The 12497-nt window shown below is 36.4% G+C and overlaps 1 protein-coding gene across 1 annotated transcript in view; it reads left to right on the top strand.

Moving 5' to 3' along the window:
* Positions 1–8694, top strand: part of LOC122794871 (extracellular calcium-sensing receptor-like) — a 257415-nt gene extending 248721 nt beyond the window's left edge. Inside the window, exon 7 of the mRNA XM_044063470.1 lies at positions 7796–8694. Coding sequence (XP_043919405.1) covers positions 7796–8694 — 899 coding nt within the window. The remainder of the gene's footprint in view (positions 1–7795) is intronic.
* The last annotated feature ends 3803 nt before the right edge of the window (positions 8695–12497 follow it).

Raw genomic sequence — 12497 nt, 5'->3', positions numbered from 1 at the left:
TTTTTCGGTTTTATTGACCTTATGCAGTTTATTTCTTTCATTGATTTTAATATGTCTATCTATCTCTATTAAGTCAAGCAACTCTTCTCTTAGCTCGGATTCATTTAAACTGAGGAAGCCTTTTTTGTTTTCCATTTCCTGCAGGCATGCTGTAGAAAGTTCTATTACACCTTCCTGTGGTACATTCTCTTCAATTTCATCCTGTACCATCCATTGCTGTGTCATATGAGAACTCACTGGCTATCACGTCTCACTATTAACTGCATCAGTTTCCTGTTCGTCCCTTTGCTGTCCACCTTCAAGTGTATGTTTATACTGTTTTTCTGTTAAAGGCTCCAAAATATCTTCATATGGCACCTGACCAATTGCTTCCCATTCCACTGGTTTTCCCTTAATTTGGAGTTGCATTGCTCTGTCCTGTTATGGTGCTTTCTGAATTAGATTTTCTACACTGAGTCCTTCACTTTGGAGGTAGTTCATAACCTCAGTTTCTATTTCTTTAACTTCTCCATTACTGATCTCCTTTTTTTACTTTTCCTCTTTGTCTTCTTATTTTTTGTATTGTAAAATTTTCCATATCTGGATTCCTTTGCCTGTATTTCTCTCAAATATCTTTGGTGCTACACTTTTTGTATTGGTTAGTTTTGCTTTCTCCTTTGCATAAATATTACACCATATTAAAACTATTTTTCTTTTCTTCAGATATCTCCTGATCTTCCTGTTTCTCCTTACTTTGGGGACTCGTTCCATCATGCTGTGATGTAACCTGTGTTAGACCTTCTACATCAAATCCTTCACTTTGCAGGAATTCCATAACTTCAACTTCTATTTTTTTAACTTCTGCTTTACTAATCATCTTTTCTACATTCCTTCTTTGTGATATTATTTTATTTATTGTGAAATGTTCCATATCTGGATGTTTTTCCTTGTATTTCTCTTTGAATATCTTTTGGGCTGCCTTCTTTATGTTGATTAATTTGGCTTTTGCCTTTGCATAAATATTGCACCATATCAAATCTCTCTTTATTTCCCATGTCCATATTTCTTTTTTATGCTTTTCAAAAATATCTAGGTTTTATTGTTTGCATTTTCATACATCAGATGCTTCTTTTTCAAAACAGATCAACGTTCCTTGATCTATATACTGTTTTTCAAAAATCTGTTACATTAATGACCCCATATTTTTATTTGAAGTTTCTTACAGTTTTTCTTGTGGAAGTAATTTTCTTTCCTCTAACTTATCTCTTAATCTTTTTGTATATCTTGTGTCTGGAAATTCTGGTCTTTTGTGTAATAGTAAATACATAATTTCTTTCTTATCCTCAATAGTCCACTCTGTCATCTTAATGGGTGTTCTTTGGCCTATCAATTGTTGTGATTTCTGTGGACTGCTACTTCCTTCTACAACAGGGGGGGGCATCCTCCCCTGGGCCTAGCCCCATTGTAGGAATATTTCTGTATTTTGAGGATTCTACACTGTCATTTTTTCCATTCCTGGCACCAGTGTGTCTACCAGAATTGAGCACTTTTTTATCCTGGGTCTTGTGCGCCCAGTTATATTTTTTAGTTTTTGATCTACTTCTGTCCATGATATATGTTGTACAAATGCATTCTATGTATCAGTGTTGCTTTAGGGAGGTTTTGTGAAAAACAGGGTCACCAAGACTTGAGGATGAATTAAATTTCAGCAGTACTACTCTACTCTCCTTTGCTTGCTGACTTTTCATCTCTCCATTCCAGAAGGAAAAGGGTGCATGCAAAGCCTCTTTCTCAGAGTAGTATAATTGATGATAATTCAAATACTGTAATAAAATGGTTTGGAGCAAAAGCATTCTGCTCTATGCAGGTATATCGTTTCAGTGTAATGGATACTTCTGACAGGGTAATAAAATTGTGCAGGATAAAATTGCTACATCAGATTAGTGTAGTGGATACTATTGATTGATAAAATCATACAGAACCTTTTGTTATTTATTTTTAATTATTTGACATTTGTTTACTAGGGTGGTCCAATACAATACAATAAAGATTACATTAGAAAGCTCAAGCTCAGTGCCAAGAAATGTATAGTTCCCTTTGGGAAAAAACATGTACCCGTGAATTACCACATAGGTGGCAGTATACTAAACACCAAAAGTGTGATAAGAGACTTAAGGACACAGGTGGACAGTGGTCTCACCTTCGATAATCACATCTCCACAACAGTCAGGAGATCCTTCTATGTGGCACACTAAGGGCTTGTCATCAAGAAAAAAGGAGGTCATTATCCCAACTAAAGTCATCCCTCATTAGACCCATTATAGAATACAACGCCCCATTTGGTATGTACCTCAAAACATCTGCAACAACTGGAAATGTCGCAGACATACCTCACTAAAGGAATCACAGGCCTAAAGCAGATGCCCTATGCTGACCGTCTAAAAAAACTCCACCTATACTCTGTCGCATATTGTCTACTCAGAAGTGATCTCTGCTTAACATACAAGGCCATGTCAATCCCAAAGCTGTTGGACATGCTACAAAGAAATCCCAATCTCTCAGAGACACACGCTCCAGGGATCTAAACCTTGTCATCACAATGAACAAAACATGCTGGAGGGATATGTTCCTGACCCAGAGACTCCCCAGACTCTGGAATAGACTGCCCATACATGTCAAGCAGAGCACCTCTTTGGCCCTCTTCAAAAGGAACCTTGATGACTGGATGGAAGACAGGAGATTCAGCCTGGGGATCACATCAGTCACCCTGCTAGACAGGGGTCCATGGAAGTAAATACTGTGGGAAGAAATAGCCAGAAAATTGTTATGGCTCAGCTTGTATAGGCCCTTGGGCCGATAGACTAGTACCAACCTATGAACCTATAAGAAGTACTATACAAAGGATAATTTGAAAGAACAAACTGCTACAAAATGTTGTAATATATTACTACACATGTAAACAGTTCCATACAGTTATAACATTACAGATGAAAATAGTCACTTTCATCATACATGATGTAGAAATAGCAGCCAGAAAGTTAGTGATGCAGACATATAGCGAGAGAAAGAGTTAAGACGAATAGAAGCAATAAAGCCTGAGCAGCAGCTTAAGGATATGGTATAGAAGCAGAGAAGGAGTTAGAAGAGCTTTAGGATCTTGCAGTCTGTGAGGGATTGAAATGTGAGAGAAGAGGAAGACCTGAGCATTAGGCAGGCTTTATGCAGGAGCAGAGCCATGTATTTTTAAGATGATTTTTTTAAAGAGGCTTTGAAATGGGTTAGGCCAGGAATAAACCTGGTGGCTAGAGGTAGTGAATTCCAATGTATAAAGACAGAGTATGAATACAGAGAGTTACCAGGTTTTCTTGTGGGTTTTGAGATAGCTAAGAGATTTTTGTCTTCTGATTGCAGTGATCAATTTGATGTGTAAGGTGCGACTAGATTGGCTAGTGCAGGGCAGGCAGTAGGCTTGAAAATAAGGTTGTGCAAGGTGGATAGCTGAATAAAGGCAAGTTGGTTGGGTAGTTCAAGCCAGTTTAATTCTAGAAGTGAACCATACTGTATAAAACTGCTATTTCAAGGTAGTGTAACGGATACTTACAGTAACGTTAAATGGCGTCAAAGCATTCCAAATGAAATATCTGAGAGTGGTGAAACTGATGCTTCAAATAATATAATGAAAGGGTTCAAAAGGAGTATCTCATAGTATTGTGATGGGTAGTTTCAAATGTGTGATAAGACTGTACAGGCGCATGGATTCTGTGATGTTTAAATATAAGCAGATGTTTTGTTTTTCACAGCAGGATAATGACTTGCATGTTACTTGCTCCAGAACCTTAATCTGTGGGCTGTTAAAAAAATGGCTTTCTATTTCCTTTTCTCTATATTGATCTCCGTTTGTGTTTCAGGACCTCTAAATCTCCTTCTGCATTCCACATTACACCCTGATAAGCCTGTTCAATGGCCATGTGATATACTTTACTATGACATCAGTGACTATCTGAATGCAAGGCTTGATTCGCTCTCTGGTGGGGGTGGGGGGTGGGGGGGATTGACAGGACATAGAAAATGAGGAATTCAAAATAAGCCAATATTTATCTTTTCCAAGCAAACAAAAGACATGTTATTGTGGCTGCAGTTTTCTGTTAGCTTCTAATAATTTGTAGGTACCTTTAATTAGAAACAAAAAAGCTTTTACATGCTCTATAACTGTGACAGTATGAAAACATACTGGTAGACTGGAACATTTGTAACATGTTTTGTGATTTATTCCAGCCCAGCTGGATGTGTTTTGATGAATGGACATTTATCACCCAGTGTGTTTAACTTCTCAGAGCAGTTTTCAAATTTCAGCCATCCCTACAAACTACAGAAGGAATGTGGCACTGAGTTGGGAAAATATAGTTTAGGAGCTTTGGCATGGTGTTGCAAGGGCTGCTAAAGGTTTTGTTTATCAGAATTTTGGTTAAGCATTTACCTGAGAAACACTGAGCTATTTTACAACCACTGAATATCTGTTTAAATGATGAGATAGCTCTGCTGTTGTTTTTATATTCATCAACTATGTAAAGTCATAAATTCTGTCAGTTATGTTTTTTTCTAAATGCTACTTCCGTAAACAAAATTGAAAGCAACAGCACTGAATGAAATTGCCACTCCTCTCAACTTGCCAGTCTTCAGAATCAAAGCAGGGACCATCAGAAATCATAGCAAATGATCAAAAATCAAAGCACTTAAGTTTTACTTATGCATAAATCTGTACTCTCAGGGAAAGAGACTGTTGCGTAAAATGTCAGTTGGGAGGCACCTGTCATTACCACACACACACACACACACACACACACACACACACACACACACACACACACACACACACAAACACAGCTGGAGTCATAAACTGTGCAGGATACTTTAACATTTTCTAACTAGTTTCATATTCAATTTCAGTCTTTAAAGAATATGAATCAAACTCCATCACTTAGTAAAGTTAGAAATTGCCTTACTTCTTAAATGAGAAACATGGCTGTGTACTGAGGTAGTGAATCATGCTCCTTTAAGGTAGGAGAACAATAGATTCATGCCTATAGCACTATCAGCCACTATAATTGGGTTATGGAAGTGCAGGTGTCAGCACATTTCTAGTCAGTTCCTACCCTCCCTAAACTCAGTACCGGTATGAGCTGTCATGCATTCTCCATTGTCAGAACTATTTTGCAATTTTTCGGACACTCTTTCTGTTCACTTCTTGAATTGATAATCTGCTTAATTTACTTATCTGTAATCTATCTATCTTTATTCTCTTACAAAGTCTTTGTTTTTATGCCAGTGGTGCAAGTCAGGATCAGAAAGACACAACTTTGATGCAGTTTACTTACCAATTATCAAATAAATGAAATAAATGTAAATGAGCCAGGTGATTTTAAAAGGCTATTTCATGAACTCTGTCCAAACTTAACACTGGGTGTAACACAAAGCACTGGTTGGATCATGGATTAAGGAAACATCATGTGACATGCTTAACAGAATCAGCATTGTTTGACAGACTTTGGGATGAACAACATGTTTAAGATGTTGTAATGTGTTACTGTCTTCGACTCCACACTCAGCATTTGTTTACTTTAAGGATATTGTTGCAACAATCATCACTGCCTATACTTACATACTGGTCTACAAAGTTAATGCTTAATGAAGCAACACCGTGGTTTTCAGTACCTTAGATCTTTCAATATGCTTTTATTTCTAGTGATGACAATTCCTTTCTCTACCTCTATACTTTCTCGGATACTTCTGTCAGATATGTCAGATATGTTGCCTAAGAATAAAGAAGGTTTGTGATCTAATAGATTGTAAACAGATGCACTGGATGGAAGAGGCGCATGCTATTACTATGATATGTAATGGAACTGTACTCTTTCACCACTGTAGCACTGTTTAATGAACTGCAGATTTCTTTAGATGAGCGATTTTTTTTATCTCTTGCATTTGAAGCGATCCAAAATCCTAATTCTGTGAAAGGGGTGGGGATCATTTTTATTCACGATTATGAATGTTTCATTAAGAATCAAAAATATGCATTGTGTACAACTGCAAATCATGCAATGGGAGAGTGTCATTTGTCCACTGACTACTATCTCTCATTTTCATATGTACTATATTCACTAAAGGCATGGCTCAGTACACAGTACTTAGCACAACTAACCTGTATACTACAACCTTACACTAACTTTGTAGTTTTCCTTCCCCTTGAAGACATCCTAATTGTATTGACTGAAATAATGTAGACACAGCAGTGACCAGAACAAAAACAATAATTTGCTGTACATAATGAAGATGAGCATTTCAATGTGTAACCTTTCATCCACTTGTTGTAGTTAAGGTTTATAATACAAAAAGTGCTGATGTCTGCAAATGACAGATTTTAAACTAAGCAGACACAGTAATGGATATACCTCAGCACAGACATTAAATGGCATGGGAGTCACTTTGCATTCTCTAATCTTGGTTTCATTTCATTTTTACTTGCTTATGTCACTCACTCAGATCACAAACTCCTCAAAAACAATGATTATATGGCTGAACCAGACACTCAACACTTCAGTTTAAGCAGAGCAGATGCACTCAAGGAGGGATGAACTTAAAAGTGACATATTAACCTGCGAATATTCTACAAAATGGAGGCTTCTTATAGGCAAGATGGTGAAGAAGCAAGTTATAATTTCAAGGGCTTTTTCTTTGGCCGTAGCCCTTCTTTGTTGTTTTATTTCCTCTTGCCCCATTACCCTTTGTTGCTGATGTCTAACTATGTCCCATTCAACTTACACATGCTTCACACACTGAGATGATGTGAACTACTACTGGAACTAATGTCCTTGACACTAGAAAAGCAACTCAGCCTTGTTATTCTTGCCATGTAAGAATGAAATCCACCGTGAAACATATTTACAGTACTTTGAAAACACCAGTTCTCGTCTTTCTCAACCACTCACCCTCATGATCCAACAGGGGGAACATTGATCTGATTGCCTGCTTGGCACATGACATGTTCCTGAAGCCAGTTTCTCACTGGTTCAGTATCTTGTTGAAGCTGAACCAATGAGATTGTAGAAAATAGACTTGGCATTGCTGCAAGTGGAGTAGCAGAACATGCGTAGCTTGTAGTCATTAAAGAGCACTTTGTGAAAGGAGGAGTGATTGAGAGGCATGGAAATTGCCATTTCAGAAAACATGCAATTTAGTTTCCCTGAGATGCATTGAATTTGTACCAGATCCCTTGGATGATAGTTTGGTAGGGTTTGCCTCATAGTAAACAGCCTAGATTTTGTGTTTTTCACCAAATGCAGTTTCACGCAGTTTTGTTTGAGTAAATGACACTCAGAAAAATGTCATATGTCAGACCAACTACAGCCACATAACTGTGTGTTTCCCTTTACTTGTCATGAATATAAATATGAGGATAATCTGAAAACCTTTGAGGAAATGGATATCAGCATACATTTGTGTGGTGGCATCCGTGTTGTAATGCATCATCAAAAGACTAAGACAAGTTTGTTTTTGTTTGTTGACTTGTTGCCTGAACATTTGACAAAAATTCATTGCTGCAGTATATATTTGATCAAAGTAATCATGTCTGTCTTGTGTAGACAAAAGAATTAAATGCAGCAGTTAACTAAACGTTTCAAGATGTGGTTTGAGGCATGAATGCCATCTGCACAGAACATGGAATATGTACTATCTGACACATAAATGAGTATTTTAAATGATTTAATTAATATGCTTTTATGTGAATCACACTAATCATTCTTAATGTCTGTAACAGATTCTTTGGACTGCTGGAAATGCCCACAAAATCAATGGCCTAATGAAAACCGTGATGCTTGTATCCCTAAAGTGATTGAGTTTCTATCCTTTGCAGAGCCCTTGGGTACAACTCTGGCTGTCATTACTCTCTTCATGACTCTGCTCAATGCCTTAGTCCTGGGGATTTTCATTAAACACAGAGACACCCCCATAGTCAAGGCCAACAACCGGGAACTCAGCTACCTTCTTCTTTTGGGACTCATGCTATGCTTTTTATGTTCTTTGATATTTATTGGTAATCCCACTGCAACAACATGCCTACTCCGGCAAACCATATTTGGCATAATATTTTCTTTTAGTATCTCTTTAGTTTTGGCAAAAACAATTATTGTGGTTATTGCTTTCAAGGCAGCAAGACCTGACAGTAAACTTCAAATACTTCTGGGTCCAACTGTACCTAAAGTAGTGGTTTGTTTTTGTTTCATAGGACAATTTATTATTTGTGCAGCTTGGTTGTTAAGTAACCCTCCTTTTGTAGAATACAATGCAAAATATGCTAATGTAAAAATAGTAATTGAGTGCAATGAACACAGTGTAACATTTTTCTATTGCATGCTGGGTTATCTAGGGTGTTTAGCTGTTGTTTGTTTTGTTGTTGCATTCTTGGTAAGAAATTTGCCAGACACATTCAATGAAGCTAAATTCATTACGTTTAGCATGTTAGTGTTTGTCAGTGTGTGGCTGTCCTTTATACCTGCATACCTGAGCACACAGGGCAAATACATGGTTGCAGTGGAGATATTTGCAATCTTAGCCTCAAGTGCTGGAATACTCAGCTGTATATTTTTACCCAAATGCTACATTATTTTACTTCAACCTCAGAAAAATACAAGGAAGCATTTAATGGGCACTGCCTAGTAAACAAAGTATGGCACAATAGAAATAATTACATTGCTATATATCTAAATATATTCAAATATTCAACTGTGTTTAAAAGAAAATGTGTTTGAATTTGTTAATCTTATAAGTACTATAGGCAGCAGTCAGATATTTTCAGACTTGACCCAGACATTTAAAAATATATGAAGGAAAATGTAATGTTGTGGAAGCAATATCATCGGATACTAGAAATATGGATTAAATTGAGAGAACAAGATACTTCTTCACAAGAAAAAAAGCTGAGATTCCTTGCAAGGCAAATCACATGACTGGAAAATAACTACTTAAACAGAAAGACTCTCATCTGTAATATTGTATCCATTAGACATGAGACATCTTGGTGATCTGTAAGGCTATGTCTGGTTTAGTCTTTTTAAAGCATTTTTACATTGAGCATGCAGCTTTGACCAGATGTGTGATTGTACGTTCTAACGGCAGATTAAGTGTATCACCCAATGTCTCTCAATGGGCTTCCCACTGAAGAAAGTATTCAAAAGCAAGTGTAACACATACATTGGGGAAATAATATATATCTAGATATATGTATATATATATATATATATATATATATATATATATATATATATATATATATATATATATATATATATATATATATATATATATATGTGTGTGTGTGTATATATATATATATATATATATATATATATATATATATGTGTGTGTGTGTGTGTGTGTGTGTGTGTGTGTGTATATATATATATATATATATATATATATATATATATATATATATATATATATATAATGTGTGTGTGTTCAAGGCAGTGTTAATCAAGCTTTTTGAGGGCCAGAAGGTCATTAGCTTGGCTTCTTAAGTCTGGTCATTTTTTCTTATTTACATTTAAACTTGTAAAGTGTAAAAAAGATGGCAACAGCAGTCATCTGCTTGTCCAAGTCATCAGAACCTTTGACCATTTTCATTGTCCTCATTTTTTTTAATTTCCAATTACAAATTTACCCATTATAATTCAGGTCTATATCAGAATATCGAAGTTTTAAAACTTTGAATGTTCTAATATCGACCCCTATTCAGGGAACCCTAAAAATAGAGAAGCTGCAGAACACCGAATTCTTTCCTAGGGAAAGAATTCGGTTGGTAGGTTCTGTGTCTTTGTTATTTTCAGCGTTGTGGTGGAAAGTTATTGGTCGGGTTCAGGTAAGTGTGTGATTGTGTGTATGTTAAGGTTAGGGCGCGGGTTAGGTGAGTTAGGGTTAGGGCGTGGGTTAGGTGAGTGTGTGATAGTGATGGACCTTAGGGTTTGGGTTTGGGTTAAGGTAAGTGGATAGATTGTAGTGTATGTACAGTTTAGTGTAGGGTTAGGTGTAGGATTTTAAGTGTATGTGTGTGGATTGATGTTTTTTTTTGGTGTGCTTGTGTTGTGTGTATGTGTTTTGGAATAGCAAATTTTTTCCTTGGGAAAAAAATTAGCTTTTCTGAATGTTCGATATTTTGTGGTTTAGATATTTTAGGTTTGATGAAATAGCATTCGCAATTTTCATCTTTCGATAGCGTGATATAAACGCTTATAATTCTCACCCCCAGGGTTGTAAATTTATGCATACACAAATTTTAAGTACTATGAATTTAAACCCTCTGCTATCATGTTTGATGGTCTCCTTCTAGAATTTTGAAAGCTGAGAGGTTGAGTTGCATGGAGTTTGTTATCAATATGATGAATAACATACGGGTTGATGTTTAGAAGGGTAAATATATACTTGCATGAGGAATAATGGCAAAGGTGTTGACCATATCCATATATGTAGTATGGTCAGTCAAACCCTCATCCAGGGCTTTGGTAGTCTTTTCAAATAGTTCTACCAGATTGAGTAAATACAATCTCTCTTTTACAAAATCATGCTGATTAGAAGCAGGGTCCAAATGTTTGTTTAAATCATTCATATGCTCAGTAAGGATGCCTTTCCATAACTTTGCAGATAATGGTAGTGATTCTTCTAGGTCTATAGTTACCAGGATCAGATGTAGGGCCAGCCTTATGCAGTGTAACCACTAAGGCTATTTTCTAGTTCTCAAGGACATAAGCAGCAGGAAGGTTTAAACTGAAAAGATTTATCAGGAATGGAGTTAAACTATGCTTTGCTTTGGCTTGAAGTCATCAAGGAATGTTATCAGTACCCATGGAGCTGGAGGTTTCTAGGTTTGGACAGGACTGAAAGGACTTCATTGACAGTAGTGGAAGTGACGTTAGAGCTGAATTTGCCAGGAAGTTTTTCAACATTGGCTTTTGGATCTAAGCAGATAGTACTATTTAGTATGAACTCCTTACAGTGTTGTGAGTTGCATCAAATTTTCTTAATATTGAAAAACAATGCATTGTGATTCTCTTTGGTGGTGGGGGCAACATTAAGTTCATGGCTTGTATTTTTTAATTGTGCATTTTAGGGTTTTGCTCATCAGATTTATGTCATTTTATATTTAGGCAGAAGAGCTTAATGTAAATAATAGACAAGTTCTTCTTTCATTGTAAGACTTGCTGATACTAGATGTCAGTGAATAGAAAAGTTCTTCTTTCATTGTAAAACTTGCTGATACTAGATGTCAGTGAATAGAAAAGTTCTTCTTTCATTGTAAGACTTGCTGATACTACATGTCAGTGAATAGAAACGTTCTTCTTTCATTGTAAGACTTGTTGATACTAGATGTCAATTTGTCACTGTATTTATGATGGATAGGGATATATGCCTTAATGCTGTTACCTATAAGAGAGTAGACTTTGGAGAAATATGCCTCAAAACCAACCTATTAGCCAGATGAGGATTTATCCCAGTCATGATTGTAGATAATTGTTAGTAGGTGACACTAAATGCAGTCAAATTCATAAGATTTATCCTACAGCTCCTAACAGATAACATGACAGCCCGGTGGTTGGATTTTACCAGGGGTGCAGAAACACAAGGGGAGTACAGGCAAACAATATGTTAGTAGATTTGCACTTTTAGTGGAGGATAGGACTATCTGGGCAAGAAAACTGACAATGACAACATAAATAATTATGTGCACATATTTGTTACTAGGGGCATATCCATACAATTTGACAGAGGAGCAGTTAAATTCACTCATACTTATTTTGTTTCATAGTTCTTTTTCAATCTGATGTAAGGTAATGTCATGCTCTAAAGAAGTGACAGAAGAGGTCTGGTAATTTACTAGAATACAATAGTCTTGTTGGATGATAACAGTACCCCAATATGCTCCATGTTTGTATCTTGTAGGATTTGGCATGATATGATGGTGTATGAATTAATACTCACATGCTTCCACACAGTAGGCATGAATACATTATAGGCAACAGACACTTGTAAAGAGCAAGTGTTACCACTATGCTGGAGCAAAATTTCTGCAACTTCACAAACATGAATGTGCTTAAGAGAAAGAAATCTGTTTGTTTCTGACAGTTTGTTGTTCATGCGTCTGGCCTTAAGCAGGGCCATCTTGGTATTATTTGCATTAGAATTTGTTGTGGCGAAATGTCTGTAAATGGGATTTTGCCTAAAAAGGCATCATATTTTCATACTTAGTTATTATTCTCAGTGATTGTATAATATTGATTAGTACTAGAGCTTTGTCTGTGTCAGAGAAATGGAAGAAAAGCTCAGCTGTGTCTCTTTGGATTTCCTAAGGGATAGAGTGCCTAAGGTTGTTCATGCCAACATGGGACAGTACTGACATAGAGTGAATAGTTATAAGGACTCTAGTGATATTATTAAGTTTGGCACCAAAGAGGCAAGTTATCATTAAC

Source organism: Protopterus annectens, chromosome 2.part1 (genome assembly GCF_019279795.1).
Source record: "Protopterus annectens isolate FY-2018-M chromosome 2.part1, PAN1.0, whole genome shotgun sequence".
Taxonomy (NCBI): domain Eukaryota; kingdom Metazoa; phylum Chordata; order Ceratodontiformes; family Protopteridae; genus Protopterus; species Protopterus annectens.
The sequence above is the reverse complement of the archived record's forward strand: the minus strand, read 5'-3'. Positions and strand labels throughout refer to the sequence as shown.